General features: G+C 51.7%; 2 protein-coding genes across 7 annotated transcripts in view; one reads left to right on the top strand and one right to left on the bottom strand.

Annotated features, from left to right (window-relative positions):
- MRNIP (MRN complex interacting protein) overlaps positions 1 to 8,376 on the top strand; it is a 15,805-nt gene extending 7,429 nt beyond the window's left edge. The window contains exons 3-7 of one of the 3 annotated variants that reach the window (XM_081035444.1): positions 160 to 248; positions 3,440 to 3,515; positions 4,760 to 4,914; positions 5,749 to 5,836; positions 7,704 to 8,376. In XM_081035444.1, the coding sequence (XP_080891570.1) occupies positions 160 to 248; positions 3,440 to 3,515; positions 4,760 to 4,914; positions 5,749 to 5,836; positions 7,704 to 8,174 (879 nt within the window). In that variant the 3' untranslated portion in view covers positions 8,175 to 8,376. The remainder of the gene's footprint in view (positions 1 to 159; positions 249 to 3,439; positions 3,516 to 4,759; positions 4,915 to 5,748; positions 5,837 to 7,703) is intronic. The other 2 variants (XM_081035442.1, XM_081035443.1) reach the window with 2 other exon arrangements.
- Positions 8,338 to 20,673, bottom strand: SQSTM1 (sequestosome 1). Of its 4 annotated transcripts, none has more exons than XM_081035438.1 (8): positions 20,404 to 20,673; positions 18,442 to 18,537; positions 17,763 to 17,992; positions 17,523 to 17,664; positions 16,630 to 16,710; positions 11,478 to 11,701; positions 10,449 to 10,644; positions 8,338 to 9,219 (listed from the first exon to the last, which is right to left on the bottom strand). In XM_081035438.1, the coding sequence occupies exons 1-8, from the start codon at positions 20,606 to 20,608 to the stop codon at positions 9,062 to 9,064; spliced, it is 1,332 nt and encodes a 443-aa protein (XP_080891564.1). In that variant the 5' UTR covers positions 20,609 to 20,673; the 3' UTR covers positions 8,338 to 9,061. The 4 variants fall into 4 exon arrangements, with proteins under 4 accessions (XP_080891564.1, XP_080891567.1, XP_080891565.1 ...); XM_081035441.1 differs by having other exon boundaries at positions 10,563 to 10,644; positions 11,487 to 11,701; positions 20,404 to 20,654; XM_081035439.1 differs by having other exon boundaries at positions 11,487 to 11,701; positions 20,404 to 20,650.

The following is a 20,673-nucleotide window of genomic DNA, read 5'->3' as shown; positions in this document are numbered from 1 at the left end:
CACTCAGGAAAAAGCAGTCAGTCCTTGTTTTCTACATGGTGCGTATGTGGGCCTTGCAGAGAACAGCTCTCCCCTCCCTGAGGTGTGTCTCTAATGGTTGTTTCTCAGCATTCTGTCAACACTTTTTAAACTTAATATTTTGGTTTATTTGTTTCTCAGGCTTACGGTGAGGGCTCTGGTGCCGACTGTAGACGCCATGTCCAAAAATTAAATCTGCTGCAGGGACAGGTTTCTGAGATGTCACTCAGGTACAGTTGTCTGAGAGGGGCATGGTTATCTTGAGTGGGTAGTGGAGGTATCCAGTGGAGAGATCCCTTAGATTTCCAAGTCTTCCAATGTGTCAGTTAGATACCCTGAACAATCTTCCCACTGGAAATAATTAAAACTCCCAGCTCTTGATATTTTGAATGCACTGATGAGATGCCAAGGAAGTAAATAACTAATTAGAGGTAAAAAATTAAGTGAAAGCCAAAATCCAGAGAGTAAGCACGTGGGCTGCATGGGCGATTAAAGCCTGGTGTCCTGGTTCCATTTGGAAGGCTGGGAGAGGTGCAGGAGACAGAGGCAAAGCCCAAGGCTCGCCTGCCTTGGGAAGGTCAGTAGGAGGCTGCCACTCAAAGCTGAGTCGCCAAAGGACTACATGCTCAGTGTACAGTGAGCTAGAAATGCTCCCTCTCTGCCAGCCTGTATTGATCTTGGCACTGGCCGAAGAAGGGAAATACCGCTCCAGGATTTGATAAGCACGAGGAAGCTGCCGCATATCTTTTCAGCCTTTACACACACTGTGTGAAAAGCCTCAAACTGAGAGTTTATTTTCAAACTGTCCCAGGAAGCGGAGGTAATGCATCTCCTCCCTGGGGCAATACATCTTCGTCCCAGGCCTGAAAGAATTCCCACAGATAAAGTTCCAAGGAGCATATACTCAGAGTTAACAATCATTAAACAGTCAAGGAAGCATGTCCCCATGAGCAAAAAAAAACAGCAGAGTAACAGAAAAATCAGATCCACAAAGACTTCAGAACACATAATATTGTGTGTTTACTATATTTCATGAAATAAAAGAGAGGGTTGGTAATAGGAGCCTTTAAAAGCCTTTAAAAAATAACCAAGTAGTTTTGAAAAAGCAACCAAAAAGTGTTTGTAGAAATGAAAAGTATAGTCATTGAAATTAAGATTGTGGGAGACAAGTTAAACAGACTAAGTGCAGCTGAAGAGAGAATTGGTGAAATGGAAGATAAACCTGAAGAAATTATTCACACTATCATACAGAAAGATAAAAAGGTGGAAAATATGAGTTGAGAGACATGGAGGATACAGAGAGGAGTTTTAGCAAGAGAGAATAAAGAGAATGGGCCAAAGGCAATATTTGCAGAAAAAAGAACAGAGCATTTTTCAGAACCAAAGGCTTACATTCTTAGATTCATGAAACAGTAAATCCCAAACTGGACCAAGACATTGGGTATGTAGAAAATCCTAATGAACCTACACAAAAGATACTAGAGCTAGTAAGTTAATTTAGCAAGATCACAGGATATACGGCCAACATACAAAATTAAATTTTGTTTTTATATAAATTCAGTGAAACATGGGACAGTGATATTAAACATCAAATATCATTTATAATAGCATCAAAAAATGAAATGCTTAGTGATAAATGTAACCAAAAGTGTAAGAGCTGTTCAGGAAAAAGTATAAAACATGCTAAGAGAAATTAAAGATCTAAATTAATGAAGAGATATAATAGGTTCATAGATTGGAAAACTCAATGTCGTTAAGATGAGACAGTGCGTCTTAAATTGATCTTAGTCAACCTAATCGCGATCAAAATTCCAGCAGCGCTTTTTTTTAATAGAAATTGACAAACTGGTCCTAAAATTTATGTAGAAATGCAAATGACCTAGAATTGCTGAAACAATTTTGATAAGAAGAACAAAGTTGTAGGACTTCTACACCCTGATTTCAAGATTTACTATAAAGCTACAGTAATCAAGACAATATGATATTGGTGAAAAGGCTAAACATACAGAAACAGCAGAAGGTGAGTGAACAAACAAATTGTGGTATATTCATGCAATGGAATACTACTCAGCAACAGAAACAACATGGGCAAATCTCAGAAACATTGATAAGTGAAAGCCAGATGGGACCACATACTGTAGTAGGGGCAGCCATTTATTGGAGAGGGGGAAGTTGCCCGCGAAGACACAGAAGGGAACTTTTTGGGGTAGGTAATGAAAATTTTCTCTGTCTTGTCAATTATGTCTCAATAAAAAATTTTCTCTAGTACATCTTAATTGGGGTGATAGTTTCCAAGGTATAATTTATCAAAACTTAGTAATTGTACACGTAACTGGGTGCGTTTTGATGTATATGAATTATACTTCAATTAGGTAATTTTAAGAGTCAAAAAAAAATCTGCCCTTAGTCACAACAATATAATGAAATTGCAGGACACAGACGACAAAGGGAAGAGCTGAAAAGTAACTGGAAAGAAGCAAGGTCACCCTCAAAGGAACAGCAGACACCCACGTTCTGAGTGGTAACATTAGAAGCGAGAAGCTACACTAGAACCTTCAGGTTGCCGAGAGGTGGCCTTTAGTTGATGGAGTTGAGTTCCAGAGTCATAGGAAGGTTAGAGTGTCGACTGTGCAGAGCAGGTGTCCCACATGCGTGATCTCATTTCATCTTCACAGTCACCCTGTGAGGATCATTGACTTCTTTTTGCAGATGAACAAACTGGAAGAGAGGTGCCCACATTTGGTAGAGGTTGGGGTTCTCAAAGTTCACTCGAGACAGTTCCAGTTTGATCATGTGCTGGAACAACCCTGTCTGACACAGACGGACATGGCTCTGGCTCTTACAGTAAACGTTCTCGCTGGGCATCAGCCCATTCAAGGCTCCTCTTCATCTGGTAGAAGAGCCCTCTGTCCCTGGAGGCCTCCGCTGTGAACTCAGGAATTCCTTCTCGTGCTTAAAGACTCGTGACCCTGTGCAATGGGGGCACCATGGCTGGTAGATGGGGCTCTGCTGCAGGTCAGCTGACACTGCTCTGTGTTCCAGGCCCTTAGCAGGTCCTGCACACACATTTTCACATTTATCACACTCACCCATTGTGGATGAAGAAACAGTCACACTGACGATGACAGCCAGGATGCAGACTGGTCTCTCTGTGTTAAGTATCTGCCCCTCTGCCTGTTCACTTCTCTTGTCGATGGAGAGCTCAACCAGCCTAAATCTGAGGAAAATGGTCCCCTTGCCCAGGCCTTCTGAACTGCTAGAAGATCACTGAGTCCCATCAAAACAACAGAGCTAAGATGTTAAGGTCCCCGAGAAGTCTTTGTTGTTCGTCGTCCAGTCCTTGCATCCCGTTCCTCCCACCTTGCTACCCTTTATCTTCCTGATCCTTTTACAAAGGACATATGTACAATCTTTTCCTAAGGTCTCTGGAAGAACCTGTAAATGCCGATGAAGAGAAGGACACAGGTCTTGGGCACACTGAACATGTGAGTCTGCAGGTAAGCCAGCGCCTGAGTCAGCCCAGCCAGCTGGGCTGGCTCCGTGTCACGTGGGATGTGGGGGGACCATTTATTCATACATTAGTCATTTATTCAGTAAATGCTTGTTGATGCCACTGAATGACAGGCACTCGGCTTAAAGCCACAGGAAACATAAAATAATAAATGAACCTATCACTTTTGTAAGGGTGAAGACTGCCATGTGTACAAATAATTACAATACTCTGTACAGGGCTTTTTCTTCTGTCTGCTTGGAAAACTCTGAACTTAGCTGGAACTTCACTTCCTTGTGCTTCTCCCCTTGTCCCTCAGTGCTCTGGGCACCTCTGGTAGAGAGGATGCTGTTGGAAGGAACCTGGGGTTCCATGTTCCCCTTCTCCAGACTGAGCCTGAGGGGGGGCTCACATCAGTTCTGTCTGGGTGCCCGTAAAGTCTGTGCTCAAACAGTGGGCAGGCAGTGTGTGTGGGATCTTGGTGATGCAGGAGGTGACTCCAAGATGCCGAAGGTACGTGGAACACTGTCCTGCCAGGGACAGGGCGAGTGAGGACAACAGACAGACCAAGGCTCCCTGCCTGCTCAAGGGCAGAGCCCAGCCTCTGCTCACAGAATCACCCTTGCGACGTCCTCTCTCCATCTTCATATTTTTATTATAGGCAGAATAAATGGTCTAAGCACCCCACTTGAACACAACAGCTCTTGCATATTTGGGTCTGTGCTTCCCAATTTTGTCCACTTTACAAGCTTAATTTTACATCATTCACATTGTAAGAAATAGTTTGCATCCTGGAGTTTTCACAACACCTTTCTGTGTTGCTTACAGTGTTCAGTGATTTTCACTTTTAAAACGTATCTCCAGGATACAGTGGATATGCCAATATTTACCCCCTTCTCAGGCATTTAGGTTGTTTCCAAACTTCAGCTACTGTAAATGTTCGCTATTTTTATAACACTGTAATGAGCATCTTTGTGCCTTTGTCTTCGTTTGCAGCCACTGGGCCAGGGAGCGTGGCCATCTGCAAAGAGCTTGATAAGCTGCGCCCTGCAGCCCCCCCCCAGTGTGCCCCCTGTCTACAGCGGTGCCTCAGAGTGTGCAACTCCCATTACCTTCCAGCCAAACACCTTTTCCTAGTGGTGGGCTACACGTGGGTCCTGAGACCCTCAGGCCTCAGAGTCAGGCTGGGGATTTTCAGTGGAAAATCCTGCCTTCCAACTCTGAGAATAAACTTACCTCCCAATCCCCTAGGAAAAACCCCAGCCCTCCGAAAACCGCTGGCTGAAGTACATAGCAAGGGGCTCCAGAGAGCTGGGGCCAGAAGCAGGAGCGTGTTTCAACAGACGGCCCTCGTCCATCACAGAGAAGCCAGACCCTCCCTTCAATACCAGCCTGCCTAGAAAAAGGTGCCCGCGAGTCACTAATCCAGCACGTGCCTGTTCTGAATGTAGATGGGGGGCTGATGAGTGGCTTGTAGCAGCCAGCATCGTGGGAGAAGCCTGAATGGCGTGAGCCAGTGGGCACGTCACTGCCCGGCACTCCTTGGCGTGGCCTGGTGCCAGGTGCCCATCAATAGTTGAGGGCGGGGCATGGTCCCCGGGGGCAACTTTACAACACTCGCTCAATTCTCAGCACCTCAGGCAAGAATTTATTTCATGGGCAGAGTGACAAAGCCAACTGTGGCCAGAGTAGCTGACAGGCCTGGAAGCTTTTTGCTTAGATCAGGAAAGACCTGACTTTTACCGATTTCTTCTCCAGACTTAGTGAGTTTTCTGAGACAATGTCTTGTCTAGATCCAGGGTGGCTCTCGTAGGACAGGTGCTATTGGGAGATAGATTTCAGTTCCACATAAGCCACGAGCAGAGACGTGGGCTGCCTGTTCTCAGTGCTGGGGCGGGAGCTGGGCAGCTACCTGGGAAGCTGTACAGGGTGACAAGTTCTACCTGTGCAGGGTGTCAGACCAGGTGACTCAGTGGTGAAAAGACTGAATTTTTTTTTTTGATTAAAGTTTATTGGGGTGACAATTGTTAAAGTTACATAGATTTCAGGTGTACAATTCTGTATGACATCATCTATAAATCCCATTGTGTGTTCCCCACCCAGAGTCAGTTCTCCTTCCATCACCATATATTTGATCCCTCTTACCCTCATCACCCACCACCCACCCCCTTACCCTCTGGTAACCACTAAGCTATTGTCTGGAAAAGACTGAATTCTTGACAGCAGTTTTCCTCTGCCAGGAGATGGAGCCAGAGCACGGCGCAGCCTCTGTGCAGCCCTGATGGCCAGGACTTGGGGGACTCAGAGGTCACCTTGGAGACCCAGAAGGTCAGTGATTGAGGACATGTTTCCCTTCTGGTCCCAGTGACCACTGAGTACACACAGGATTTTTCCCCCCTTCTTCCGCCTCCCCCTCCCCACTCAGGTTCAAGCTGTTGTTTCTCAGTCTAGCTGGCATCATGAGCATTGCGCCCCCCTATCCATCCCCCACCCCTGGCTTAGGCAGTTGGTCACCGGGTGTCGGTCGACCACTCACAGCAGCTCTCGCCAAATGCCGGCTACTCACGATGGCTGCCAGCCACCGGTTGCTCATGGCAGCTCACAGCAGCTCACGGCAACACACGGCAGCTCAGGCCCACCTCCGGCTGCTCACGGCAGCCCAGCTCCAGGGCGAGCCATTATTCACAATCTTAGCTGTAGAGGGCACAGCTCACTGGCCCTAGTGGGACTCGAACTGGCGACCTTGGCTGAGGAGCACAGTGCTCCAACCACCTGAGCCACCAGGCTGGCCCAGGATTTTTTAATTGTCATATTTTGTCAACAACTGAAGTACGAGACTTCTACCCACCAAAACTCCAGCTTCCCTCACGGATGCTGTCTTTGGTGTCCTAAGCCTGCACCATTTCCCCGCCATTCTCCTCCTCAGTGCTGTGACGTCCCAGTCAAAAGGGCAGTTGGATGCCTTGGAGGCACTCAAGGTGGACCAGTAGGGCTTCTGAGTGAGGCCCGTCCTCTTTGCTGTGTGGGCTGCAGCACGGGCCCTGCCGGGTCTCTGAGGAGCCATTCCCATCCTCACCGCCCCCAACCCAGGCATGTTTGTGTGCACCGGCGGTGCCCTCTGCCCCTGGGTCTGCTCTTGTTCTTGAAGCTTCCAACCTAGCAGACCCCACCACGTTCTCCAGGCCACAGAATGCAGGCTTTGCTTTACTCTGTCATGAGGGCCACAGGCGCCGAGGCAGAGGCTCTCCTGGGCAGATCCATCACTGCCACCCCCATCGTAGGCCGCCGCTGGCCTGGCCGGCTTCTGGCAGTAGCACAAGAGGCAGAGGCCAAAGTCAGGTTGGCCACTAACTGGCTGTGACCCAGGTAAGGATGTGGCCCCGAATGCCCAAATTACAGACCAAGAATGATGGCAGTTACTGATGCGCCAGGCCCCGGCGAAACCTTTTAACGGCTTGATCAATGTAATGCTTGCCATGAGCCTGTTTTTTGTGTTTTTTTGAAGGTGAGGAACTACTACCTAGTGAAGGTTCGTTACGGTACAGCAAGGCAGTGGCGGAACTGACAGGGACGGCAGACCCGAGCCTCTTCCCGACTGCCTGGGTTGGGGTGTGACGCAGGGTCCCACCTGTCATTGCTTGCAAATCACTCTGTAGGTGGTGAAATCCACTTTGCAGTGCATCTGCCTCCTGAGTGGAAGGGGGAGGCCAGGCCCCAGCGACACTGACAAATCCCATGAGGGCCTCTGTGCAGTCACTTCCACAGCCTCAGAACCCTCACCACGGTTCTGGACCTGCACATCCGCCGGCAGTGAGCAGGCAGGATGGCCTCTCCGCCCTTCCAGTTCACCCCTCCTCGGTCACGCCTCTGCCTGTGTCTCAGGTCCCCATGACACGCGTGCCTGATTCCAGGAGAATATCTGTCTTTTTTGGAAAGCCTGGTCATGGCGTTTGGCAGAGGTTCGGGGTGAAGTAGAGGGCATTTCTTTGTGCTAAACCTCAAAATCAAAGCCTGTCCCTAGCGTGCAGCCTGAGGACTGCTATTAGGTATAACATGCAAAAAGCGCCAGAACCCAGCAGAGACGAGGAGGCAGCAGTGCAGGCACAGAGACCCTTCTCTTCCTGTCCCCTGGTCCTGCCAGCCACTGGCTCTCCTGAACGGAGGATGTGGCTGTCTCCTCTTGTCTCCACTGCAGGATCCCACTGGCCTGACGGGGACGGTCAGAGAAGGAAACAGTCGTGAGGATTGGAACACCAGGGGGCTCACTGGTCCTTGGGGGGAACCACCACGTCCTGCCCAGAAATCTAAGTGGGAACGATTTCTTCTGCCACCTGGAAACAGCTCACATGTGCACACAGAGCCCCCGACACCCCTGCACAGGGGCCCTAGGCCAGCTGGGGCAGCACAGGCTGAGGAGGGGACCCCCCGGGCTCAGACCCCAAGAGAAGGAAGCCTCAGCAGGATGCCCTGTGAGCTCCAGCTCCCTCTGGCCACACACATGCCCACATCTGGGCCCGAGAGGCCTTTCAAGGAGACTCCTGAACACTTGGGGGGTATAGGCTCTCGGGCAGAGGCTGGGCCCTTGGGCAGAGGGGCACAGGGGCCCCGACTCGTGCGACTCTGTGACCTCTTTAACACCGACGAGGACTTTGATGAGAATCTATGAACCGAGTCTAGAATGTTACTCCGTGTTTGTTACATGAGCCCCTCTGTACTAGACTCTATGTCATTGGAAACGGGATTCCCTGAGGTGCTTTTAAATACTAGGACTGAAGAGGTTTGTGGGAACGACCAAGAACCAACAATAAACATGACTGTCAAACGGGTCATCTTGTTATAACATCTTTGATTAAAGTGCTTTACCATTCAATTACAGATTGTTTACAAATATGCTAACAGAATGGCTACAAAGGGATTTTCATACTTGCAAAGCAGGTGACACACTTGGAACTGAGAGAACTGCAGCAGTTATGAAATAGGCAGTGCTCAGTGACCAACACTGGCCCTGTCAGGCCCTGCTTACGCCCGTGTGTGAAGCCCATCCTGGGCTGCCCCGCCCTCCAGTGCTCGCTCCAGGACCACCTGCTCCACCCGACAGTGTTGGTTGCACTGTAGCTAAACTCGGAGTATATCCGGTTTCTAGCAGAAAATCAACTACTATTAGTCATTAAAAAAAAGAAAAAGCGGAAGGCCACAGGCAAGATGTATTTCTGGACTGCTGGTGTAATCCTGGCGGGTGGCGAGGAGGGACGTGATGTGGTGTGGCCTCGGTGTCCTTCCCAGCAAGGAGCCTCGCTCTGCCTGGGGAAGCTCCGGGCCCAGCCTGGCCACGGGCAGCCGGAAAATGATTCTGAGACCTCAGCACAACACGTGGAACTCCCTCATGTCGCTTGTTCTACTGCCCTAAATGGCTTCATGCATCCCAACCCCCACCCCCAGATTCTGGAAGAATGCAGAGAAACTGGCCCTTACAGAGGCACTGGGGTTCTACATTAATTAGCTCAACACAACTATGCAACAAACAAAAGGGATGGAACAGGTGAGCAAAAACGGTCACAATGGCGGTGGGTGCTTTGAATACTGGATGGTGTCCAGGGCAGCTCCAATGTCGTAATTTTTGGTCTGTAGGAGCCTGGTGAGCCAGCCGCCTTCGTCAGAGAAGCCCATGGACAGCATCTGGGAGAGGGACTCAATCAGCCGGGGGTCAGCTTCTGCCAGAGAGATTTAGAGAGATTAACAAAAGCCATGAGGGAGTCACTGGGCCTCAAGTGTAACCCGTATGCCGCAGCACCCTGTCTGGCCAGCACGCACTCAGTGCCAGTGGGGCCCGGCCCTCCCGCAGCACCATAGGGTCTCCAACCCGCACTGGACTCTCCAAGGCAGGGGCGGGCCTGCTTTTTCTGTAAAAGGCCAGAGAACAGGTTCTAAGCTGCTTTGCAGGCTTTCGGTCTGTCACAACCGCTCCACTCTGCTGTGACAGCATAAAGGCAGCCAGACGGTATGTAAACAAATGAGCACCGCTGTGCTCCATAACACTTGTATTTTTTTTGAAATTTGAATTTCATCTGATTTTCACAGGTCTTAACTTTTTTTCAACCATTATGAAAATGAGAAAATCATCCTGGCCCATAGGCCGTGCTTTGCCGCCCTGCTCTAAGGCAGAGGAGATCACACTGGTGGCCCAAGGCCCAGACTGGCCCACACATGGGTCTCCAGTTGCATACTGTCTGAAAGTGCATTGCCATGCGATAGTAATGCAGTGGAGCAGAGTGTCAGCTGCCTCTTGTATTCAGTGGTGCCCTCCGGCTGCCACAGTCCCCACCAGCCCTGCTGCCGGCCACACCACCTTCCATGTTTCCCCCAAAATAAGACCTAGCCAATCAGTTCTAATGCGCCTTTTGGAGGAAAAATTAACATAAGACCTGGTCTTATTTCACTATAAGATCAAGTCTATAATATAATAGTATAATATAATATAATATAATATACCCCGTCGTATATTAATTTTTGCTCCAAAAGACGCATTAGAGCTGATTGTCGGGCCAGGTCTTATTTTCAGGGAAACAGGGTACGCCTGCCTGGCTCCTGCAGGGACCTTGGCTGTGACCCCTGCTCTCAGGTCAGCACTCTCCGTGAGGACACAGTGAAGATGGACTCCGAACCCACTTTTAGTGCCAAAGCCAGTGCCGCCTCTACGTCACACCTGCTTTTGTAATTGCAAGCCTAGATGTGAGGTCTTAGAAATTACTAAAATGAGCTGCACTTACAAGGCTCAGTATTGTACACAGGAGGACAAAACCCACTCCCAATTTTTTCTCATGTTTCTCAATACACAAGCCCCACAGTAGAGAACATGACATCTTTTTGTGTTACTAAAAGCAGCTGACAGGATGCTCTGAACAAAAAAGGTCAAAGTACAAAACTGCTTGAAATCACTTGCCTGGTGGTAGGTGCGGATACACCGCCGCCTCCTTCAGCCCTGTGGGGCCTTCCTGGGAAGGGTCCAGCGAGCTTGGCCCTCCCGACTCCGGCATCTGTAGGGACTGGAGCTCACCTGTAGACGGGTCCACTTCTTTTGAAGACAAGTGAGTCCAGTCATCATCTCCTCCTGAGCAGTTATCAGACTCCATCTGTTCCTGGAACAAAAACGCCATGAACACACAGGATGTGAGCAACAGGCTCATCTGCCCACAGCCTTAGGTCCTGGGAGAGTGGGCACATGAGGACTGACTGGCAGGGGCTAAAGGGACCAACTTTTCTCTACCAAGTCCTCGGGGAAGGTTCACGGGATGCCTTAAATGCCACCAACTTAACTGTCACATACGTGGGTCCCGCCAGTTGTGTAAGTGCCGGGGCGGGGCCATGGCTGGGGGTGTAAGGGCGGGGCGGGGCCATGGCTGGGGGTGTAAGTGCCTGGGCGGGGCCGTGGCTGGGGGTGTAAGTGGCGGGGCGGGGCCATGGCTGGGGGTGTAAGTGCCTGGGCGGGGCCGTGGCTGGGGGTGTAAGTGCCGGGGCGGGGCCATGGCTGGGGGTGTAAGTGCCGGGGCGGGGCCATGGCTTAGGGGTGTAAGGGCCGGGGCGGGGCCATGGCTGGGGGTGTAAGTGCCGGGGCGGGGCCATGGCTGGGGGTGTAAGTGCCGGGGCGGGGCCATGGCTTAGGGGTGTAAGGGCCGGGGCGGGGCCATGGCTGGGGGTGTAAGTGCCGGGGCGGGGCCATGGCTGGGGGTGTAAGTGCCGGGGCGGGGCCATGGCTTAGGGGTGTAAGGGCCGGGGCGGGGCCATGGCTGGGGGTGTAAGTGCCGGGGCGGGGCCATGGCTGGGGGTGTAAGTGCCGGGGCGGGGCCATGGCTTAGGGGTGTAAGGGCCGGGGCGGAGCCATGGCTGGGGGTGTAAGTGCCGGGGCGGGGCCGTGGCTGGGGGTGTAAGTGGCCGGGGTGGGGCCATGGCTGGGGTCCAGGGAGATGCAGACCGTGCTTGCCTCGGGCTGTGGCCCTGACTCCAGGACTATCTTGTCCAAATGCTCTGCCAGAGACTGCGCTGCGCCCTCCACATCGCCATGCGGTTTGCTAGGGTCAGAAGAGCAGCTGCTTGGCTGAGAGCTGCACTTCTCCTCCACGCTGGAGCTTCCTGGGGAGACGGGGGTCAGGCGGCTTCTTTTCCCTCCGTGTTCCACGTCAATATCAACTTCGATGCCTGGAGGCAGCGGAGGAAATGAACTTGTAAGTCCCCGAGGACTTGGCTGCGGCTGCAGGGAGGGTACCGCGTGGGTCTGCGGGCTTACAAAGCCCTTCTACATTCAGCCCCACCAGCGTGGGAGGATCGGATGCTGGCATCCATGTCAGAACCGGAGTCACACCACCAGTACAGACCAGGCGAGGATGCCAGCCCACCAGCCAGAAGACAAATACATGATCATCTTTGACCGTTAGGATCCCAAGGGCTGAACTGCTCCCAATACCCTGTCCCCAAATCTTCTTGGCTTCTAGAAAAACTCATTGCACCTTTCTCTTCCTCCAGCTTAAGAAAATACTAATCTCAGTTTATACCCCAGGTCAATTCACAGCCAGCAAGTTTAGAGAGGCCTGTTTTTCTCTAACCACATAGGACAGCGGCTGCACAGCTGGCAGGTCCAGGCCCTAGGAACCAGGGAGAGCAAATACCACGTGTGGCCAGGACGTCCCCTCCTGGCTCTGAGAACCACAGGCTGCATGACGCTTGTGTGCCGGGGCCTGTAGTGTGAAAACCACATGTATCGTGCACCGGAAGGAATTCTGCTTAGGCAGGCAGACAGCCCTGCCAGCTTGTGCAAGTCCCGTGAGGCTGGAAGCACAGGCCGGCGTGTCCACCTCCAGTGCCTCACACTATGGGCACGTGTGCACGGGGGAGGGGGGACACACTCACCACACTATGTTTTTAATTAATTTTAATTTCTCAAAGAACTACCCACGCACAGTGTCGTCACACAGTTCCAAAAGGCTATAGAAAATCCCTTCCCCACCATAGCCCAGCCTCTCTCCGGAGACTTTCAACCCATGATGCTCTTTCTGTCTTGTTCAAGTTTACTGTTTCTTTCTTACTCCAACACTTACCTCCCCTTCCCCTGTCCTTCAAAACACTCAATTTGGGGTGAAAACAACATGCAGTGTTTGTTAGTGCCACTACATAAACAATTGTTCTTTGCTGGGCCAAGTAGTAGACTTACTTCCTTGCAGATTTTTTTGCTTTTGTAGCATTAGTGATTAATGATGCCTATTTTTTTATTTGCTAACTTTCCCCATATCCTCCAACAGCTTTTCTACAGTTTCCTTCATGGGCTCAGTATATTGGACACCCCGTCAGTTCTGGTTTTTTTCCCTGGAGGCCACCCCTCTTGGGCGCCAGCCTGGCCTGGCAGATTGCTAGGCCAGACACACAGCTCCGACACTGTGCCCACCTTCCTTTCCTCCTGGCAATGCCCTCTGTCTCCCTCCTGTGTTGGGCCCTGTTTTCAAACACTTCTGTCTTCATTTTGGCCAGAGAAAGGTTTCAAGCCCAGGTAAGATGATTAATACCTTGCGTACCCAATACCAATGTTTTCCTGCCTCCACACTTGATCTTTTTAGCTGAATATAGAATTCTAGGTTGAAAACCATTTTAGCTTAGACCTGAAAGTCTCTGCTGGTGCCACTGTCTTCCAGCCTCCAAAGCTGTACTGCTCTCTGAATTCCCAGGCCTTTACAGTAGCCTAGAGGGTTTCAGGAGCCTCTTTATGCTCAACTTTGGTGTGGGGTCTTTTCCTAGTCATCGTCCAGGCGTTTGGGGGTCCCTTTCAATCTAGAGGCTAATGTCCTTAATACCAAGAATGTGTATTCTTTATTCACTTCTTCCCTTCAGTTTTCTCTTTCTGGAATTTGTTCATCCTAGATTGGGCCACTCGGATTAATTCTTGAATTTTCTCATCTTTTCTCTCCTCCTGCCTCTATTTATTTTGCTTTTGGAATATTTTCTTGAAATGATCTTAAAGTCTAAGCCTTCTTTTGAAGTTTTCTTTTTTTCTATTATTTTTTTTTATTATTTCCAAGAACATTTTGTTCCCTTTTGTTATTTTTCTGATATCCTGTTCTTTTTTCTTGGATACAAATACTTTTCTGTATCTCACTGAGGAAGCTAGCGTTCTCTTCCCCAAGTCCATTCGCTCCCAAATGGTTGCTGATCCTTGACTGCCTGGTCCTAGGGAAGCACAAAAAAAAGCCCATAGGAAGGACTCCACATGAGACCATGGACTTCCACCGGTGGGGACCGGGGACCGAGCTGGCTGTCCAGGTCCCAGGTGGCACATCTATGGGACTCTTCTTGGGCATACTCAGCCTCTCCTGAGCAGGGCCTCCCAGCTCCTCCTGGAGCCATTGTTCATTTGAGATGCCCAGTTTCGGGCTGGTGCTTCACCCTGCCCTGTGTCCTTGCTGTTTCTACAGCTGAAGCATCTCTGGATCTAGAGCCTCAAGTCCCCTGCAAGGGCTGGCAGGATCATCATCTGGCTGCGTGGGTCCCCGAACTCTCTGTCATCCTTAATCGGGGTCCTCAGCCCATCCCTTGTTCCCTGGCCTTCCTGGCCCCAAGCAGCTACCACCCTGCACAGGCACGTAAGTTTCTGATGTCCTCCCTATGTCAGTTGCCGCCCTCCATCCATTTCCCATCTCCCAAAGTTTGGTGGCATTATTTGCTCCCGTCTTCTATTACTTTTTCCCCTTTTTATCTGTCCACATTGCTTTGAACCTTTTAATCCCTTTACTATTATTGTAGCAAAGTTTGAGGAGTAAGCAAAGATAAAAGCAGGCTTAGCTACTGATTATTTCCATCTGCAATATTTGAACTGTTTTTCTTCCATTTGCCCTCCAACTTTATTATGAAAGGTTCAAGCAAACAGAAAAGTTGGAAGAAGAAAGAAGAGTACAATGACCACCATGTACTTTCTCACTGTTAAGTGGGTAAATGACATGACTTTTCTGTAAATGGATCAGAAAGATTATAGTACAGGGTTTCTCCAACTTCAGGGCTTACGAGGCTGTGCCACAAAGCCTGTGTGGAGGGTGTTTACAGAAAACCCCGTGATGAGGAAGACCCTGCTATGTTATGTTCTGGATGTCAGTGGCTGCCACCTCAAGCCAGGAACAGTCCTGGGCCTTGGTGGACCCGCTCGATGGTTCACACAACAACTATCAACAGGTGGCCTTGGGTTGTTACTTCCAAGTCTCTGACTCACCACACACAGACTGCCCTCAGAGGCGGTGTTGGCTCAGTCCTCCCTGGGCCCTGCTCTGGAACAGTCCCTTCCCGGCAGTTAGCAGTATCAGTCACCCTAGCTGTTAGTTAGTTCCTCATAAGAAAGTGCCCATAACCCCAACAGCAGAATTTAAATCAGTTCCTGGGTTCCCTGAATGACTCTCAACTGAAACTACTCAAAGGCATATTTTACTGAAACACTCCTCCTTTTGTGGTGCTCCAGGCTCCCCCTGGTTGGCAGAAAGCAACTTCACCCACTATGAAAGATCTGAAAAGGCCTTGATCCTTATCCCAAAAGACTTCTGAGCACTTCCAAAATTATTCCCACACGTCCTGAGTAAGGAACCCAGGTCAAGTTCTGAAACACCACAAGCTCAGATGGGGTCAGATGGACAGCAAGCGTGACCCAGAGTTACCCGGGAAGCCTTCAAAACACACAGGCCCTACCCAAGACCCACAGACAAAATTCCAGAAGGTGGACTTGGGCCTCCGCACTGTGGGAAAGTTCCTACCTGAACCTAGACTTGATTCTGTGACCTCCCAGTTTGTCTCATGTGTTCTTTTAGTGAAGAACTTTGTTCCTCAGAATACGTAATTTTAATAAAGTTTCCATACACTGAAATATATACCAACAAAAACACTCTTTTTTGGTAATTCTGAAGCTCAGCCAGCTTGAGAACCCCTGTCTCCTTTAGTATCTTCCAAAGAGACGTCCCAGTGGCCCCTGATCTCTCAGAATTCCACTCACTCACCTTCACCGTATCTTACGTGAGTGGCAGGCGGGGCCTAAGCCCAGCGTGTCTCCCAGTTCTCATCTGTCCCTGCTCCACTGTTTCATCCTCCTCAGAAAGCACTGAGAGTATCAATTCATTTTTCTCATTCTCTCAAAAGCCTTTCACCCCAGGAAGACATCACCGTGGCCTGAGCTGCTTCGCGGAGCAGCGATGCCAACGTGTCGCTGCTGCTTCAAAGCTGCCTCCGGGGGTAGAATGAGCACGAGCAGAAATGTCTCGGGTTGGAGGCGGTGGCAGCCATGCCCTGTAAGCCACAGGGTGGGTGGCGGGCGGGGTTTGGCCATCCTATCAGTATTCTTTCAGACACTAGACACAACTTTGGGACAGACTGAGGGGACACTTCCTTCCAGTCACAAAGATGAGCTCTCTTCTGGTCTGAGAACATGGATCCGTCCTAATCCTGAACAGGAAGTCACCTTCTTTAGCTGATCTCCTGCCACAAGGCCGAGCTCTGTGACACCCACACCCAGACTAGCGGACGCAGGGGTGCTTTTGAAAGCCTCAGAGCTCACGTCTGTCACACCACTAAGGGGGCACATGTGGCAGTCCACACGCCGTGAGGCACTGGGAACCCAGTGGCCCGTGGAGCTCGCCAGCACCGCACAATCGCAGGGCTCAGGAAGCACCAGGAAAGGTTGGGGGTTGCAAAGAAGGGGAGGAAAAGAGAAAAGGCATCTCAACTACCTACTCACCCGCATCCTTGGGGAAACTCTAAGGCTCACCTCAGAGAAAAATGCACTGTTCTTCCCCCAAAGGCAGAAGTTGACAGGACAGCCATGAAGCTGAGCCTGGTCACTCTCCCTACTGGGATTATCCCAACCAAACGCTGGCTGATTGCCCTGCCCTCACGTGGAAAGCTCGAGAATCTGTCAGGGATTGAAACCTTGAGTGGCCTGTGGTACAGTACTTGGCAAAGGTTGACTTGAGGCAACCAGTCCTTACCAGTCTCAAGGACATGGCATTACCATTCCACAGTACCCCAGGGTAAAGCCACAAACAGCCACCCGCACATCCAGTTACCAAAAGGCTCTGCTGGTATCAAAGGACAGACAGACAGCCACTTACCCAGGGGGCTGAGGGCGGCTGCCACACTCTCCCCTACATTCTTGAGGAAATTCACACTGGGATCCTCCGATGGACCAGAAGCTTGGATTTTTAAAAAATAAAAACAATATGTTTAATCCAAGAACATTTATCAACGACCTCGACACCTAGTATTACGTTCCTATTCCCTTCTTCCCAGGTGCACTCCATCCGGGAGCCTTGTTCTGACAGCCTGCACGCCACCTCCCACACACCTTCTTCTCTCCCTCCCACAGTGGAACACCTCCTGGGCCCCTTCGTCCCCCTTCATCTGTGACCCTGGTGATCGGAACCCCGCGAGCAGCTCAGTACACGGAGTTTAAAACATCAACCATGTCCTAGATATGTTATTTACTTAAAATCAAACAAATATTCCCACCTTTGTCCCAAAGGATGAGATGAGTCAAAGGACACAGTAGGAGTAATAAAACCATTATCTAAAAATCTAGAATGCAAACTATGTGTAAGTTTTTAACTTTGCGACTGTGTTCAAAATGACTTGACCCAATTTGGCTCTGACTTCCCTGACAGCTAACACAAGAGAAGGGGGTACATCACAGAGACACAGGTGCTGGAAGGGCCTCCCTGCCTGCCGTAAGGGCCACCTCAGAAGGGCAGCGGGAAGGGGTTGCTGCGCCTGGCTGGGGCCCAGTCTAGGTGTAGTGCAGAACTGGTGGCCTTGGGCACTTAGGCGCCTGTTTTCCCATTTGTGAAATGCAGATAGTGGTCCACACTCTGCAGGCGTTTGTGAAGATTAAATAATCTCAACAGCCATGTAGTACCCAGCCCAGCCACAGACACAGCAGGCCTCCGGGAGCCCTCCAGCTCTGCGACCCTTGCACCTCGCCCTGTGAAGCCAGCAGACCAAGGCTCACCGGATTCCACTGTGGGGCTGGAGCAGGCATCCCCTGCCCGAGGCGGACGTGGGCTCCAGTTCCCCGGTGGGCCCATCTCCCAGCCGGACCACCCAAAGTGACCATGTTTCAGCTTCCGGAGCCAGCGGCTGTGAGAGAAGCCCTGGGGAGGAGGAAGCAAAAGAACAAGTGGGGCTGAATCAGGGGGCTCCTGCTGCCCTGCACCCACCCCACCCCAGCCCGCAGGGAGGCCCTGCTCACCTCAGAGAGGTACCCGAAGGGGTTGGGGAAGGCGAGCTTGCTGTGCTCCCTGTGCATGCCCTTCCCCTCGCAGCCGGCACACAGGTCATAGTCAGGACAGACGCTGCACTTGTAGCGGGTCCCCACCACCGGCCCGTTGCAACCATCGCAGATCACATTGGGGTGTACCATGTTGCGGGGTGCCTCCTGAGCACATGGGGGGCGGTGGTCCCGCCGGCACTCCTTCTTCTCTGCAGGGAGGGTAGAGAGCCTTGAGGTGGGGCCCCACGTAGTGTCCCCCTTGTCACTACTACGGGGCTGTCACCATTGTCAGTAGGCCCCTGGCTCTACTCTTCAGACACCGAGTCCATGAGGAACTCAGTTGCTCAAGTGACAGCAACAAAGTGACCTGAGAACCTGCCAGGAGGTTCCCAGTACCTGCGCATTGCCTGGGCAAGGTGGCTAACTTTCACTGAAATAAACCCAGTGCCCCCAAAGCTGCCCCCAGCCCACAGCACTTGGTCTGGGCACCATGAGTAATGAAGCCAGCCCCTCCACCCCACCCACTGTGGTGGACACAGCCTCCTTTTCAGGGCAAGCACAGTCCGCAGCTCCTCTCCCCCTTCACTGGGGGCATTTCTCCATAACCTCAAGCCAGCTGGTTTTACTCAGCAGGGAGCACCCCAGAGCTACCCGTTACCTTTAATATAAATACGGAAGATGTCATCCTTCACATATGACATTGCCATCGTCAGCTCCTCATCACTGGAAAAGGCAACCAAGTCCCCGTCCTCATCTAGGTTGTTTAAAAGACAGCACATGAGCACCCAGGGTTTCTCAGCTGGACACCACTGCTGACAAGGGCTGGGGCACTCGCAGGGCTGTAACTGAAGCCCAAGTGTCTGAGGCAGGGGGAAGCAGGGCTGAGGCCATCATGCCACTCACTCTGCCACTGCCTAGAACGTGAGTACTCCAATCCAGGCACCAGGCGTGCGCAGGGGGTAGAGTATGTATGGATAGGAGCAGCTGGCCTCCTGCCCTTCTGCTTCTGGGCCAGCTGCTCTGTCTCAAGGGTGCCGCCTCGGCCCACATCTAACCAGACCCAGGCCCAGACCCATCTTCAACTATGGGAGATCCCACCCGTGACCTGCATCAGGCCAGCCCCTTCAAAGCTCTTGGGCCTCTTGTGGTTTACGAGAGTAAAGTAGACGAGTACACCTGCTTGCTTCCTCCCCCAAAGAAGCTAAAATTATGTATTTGTATGTAGTGTCCTTTTCAGTTGTTGGCTCAAATGATTTTAAAGCACCACAAGGTAGGCCAAACCACATCATACATCTGCAGGCTGGGTCAGGTTTGTGGGCCACCAGACGCAGCATGGACCATAAGAACAAGGGCAGTGTCAAAAGGCGAAAACCCACACATCCATCAAACTAACAAATGGACAAACAAAAGTGGTATGTCCATACAATGGGGTATTACTCAGCCACAAAAAAAGAACGAAGTACTTTTCACACCACATTATGGAAAACATCATGCTAAATGTAAGAAGCCAGTTACAAAAGACTACATATTATATGTGTCCATTTATATGTTTATATGAAATGTCCAAAATAGGGAAATCCATAGAGAAAAAGAAAAGATTAGTGGTTGCTTAGGGCTGGGGGAATGGGAAGATGGGGATGGGAGGATAACTAAAGGTGATGAAAAATTTCTAAAATGATCATGGTTGCAGAAATCGGTGACTATGCTAAAAACTGTACGCTGTAAATGGGTGAATTGTATGGCACGTGAATTATAGCTCAATGAAGTTGTTTAAAAAAAATAAAACAAACCAGGAGTGGGCCTGGCCAGCACTCCTAAGGGCGGTGCCAGCACTACCCCGCCCAGGGGCCGGCCTTGGCTGCCCACCGCCGTCCCAGCCCCACCTCCCCCACCCCACCCCTCACAGCCACCCGTCCAGACACTGGGATAGTTCCTGGACTCTAGTCCCACACCGACATTTCTGAGGGTTTTGATCTTGTTCCTCTGCCCACTACCAGCAGTACAAAGTCTGGGCTCAGCCTTGGCCTTGGGCGGTCTGTGGTCTGTCCCGCTCTCCCCTCCCCTCCCCCTGCCATGCGTTCTCCCGTCAGGCCACACCGCCCGCGTCCCCCACACCCCCCCACACACTTGTTTACCCGCATCACTCTTCTCCCCTGCCCGCTCAGGCGCTTCCGGGGCACGATATGAACCCCCACCCGAAACAGGCTCAGCCTGGGCAGCAGCAAAATGTCAGTGTAACCCGAGTGCCCGCCTGAGCACCCAGTGGCTGCTGCGAGCCGACGAGGGCGCCCTCGCCAAGATCTGCAACATCATGGCGGGAGGGGCGGGGGAGGGGAGACCTCTTACGCCCCAGGCCTGCGATCCTCTGAGAGCCTGGCAGCGCCTGGCCCCACAAGCGCCGGCCTTGGTCACCACCCCTGGTCACCACCCCTGGTCACCTGAGGCTGGCACCCGAGGTCGCGCCGGGGACCATGTGAGCCGCCTCCCACCCACTGAGCGACCAGAGCACCCCCCACAGACACCACCAGGCCCGCTGGGAGGGAAGGGGCGCCCGCCCGCCCCACAGGGAAGGCCTGCGTCAGGCTCCCGCACCGCTCCGGGGGGCGCCCGGCCCGCTCACCGCGGTAGTGCGCCTGGAAGCCGCCGGGCCGCAGCGCAGGGAACAGGCCGGCCACCCGGCTCAGCAGCCGCTCGCAGGGCCTGGGGCCCGCCGCGGCCTCGGCCTCCGCCTCGGGCTCTGGGCGGAAGCAGAAGCTGAAGCGGCGGATCTCACGCGCCGCGTCCTCCTTGCCCAGAAGGTAGGCCTTCACCGTGAGCGACGCCATCGCAGCACGCAGTGAACAGCAGCCTAACCGGGTAACGGCAACCCCGGCGCGCGCCTTTTATAGGG

Source organism: Rhinolophus hipposideros, assembly GCF_964194185.1.
Source record: "Rhinolophus hipposideros genome assembly, chromosome: 23".
Classification (NCBI taxonomy): domain Eukaryota; kingdom Metazoa; phylum Chordata; class Mammalia; order Chiroptera; family Rhinolophidae; genus Rhinolophus; species Rhinolophus hipposideros.
Note: the sequence above shows the minus strand (reverse complement) of the source record. Positions and strands in the feature narration are given on the sequence as shown.

Excerpts from the sequence above, each read along its gene's own strand:
- SQSTM1 (XM_081035438.1), bottom strand. The coding sequence starts at position 20,608 with ATGGCGTCGCTCACGGTGAAGGCCTACCTTCTGGGCAAGGAGGACGCG. Across the intron at positions 18,538-20,403 it reads CTTCCAGGCGCACTACCGCG|ATGAGGACGGGGACTTGGTT; the intron begins GTGAGCGGGCCG and ends TAAACAACCTAG. Across the intron at positions 17,993-18,441 it reads CTTCCGTATTTATATTAAAG|AGAAGAAGGAGTGCCGGCGG; the intron begins GTAACGGGTAGC and ends CCCTCCCTGCAG.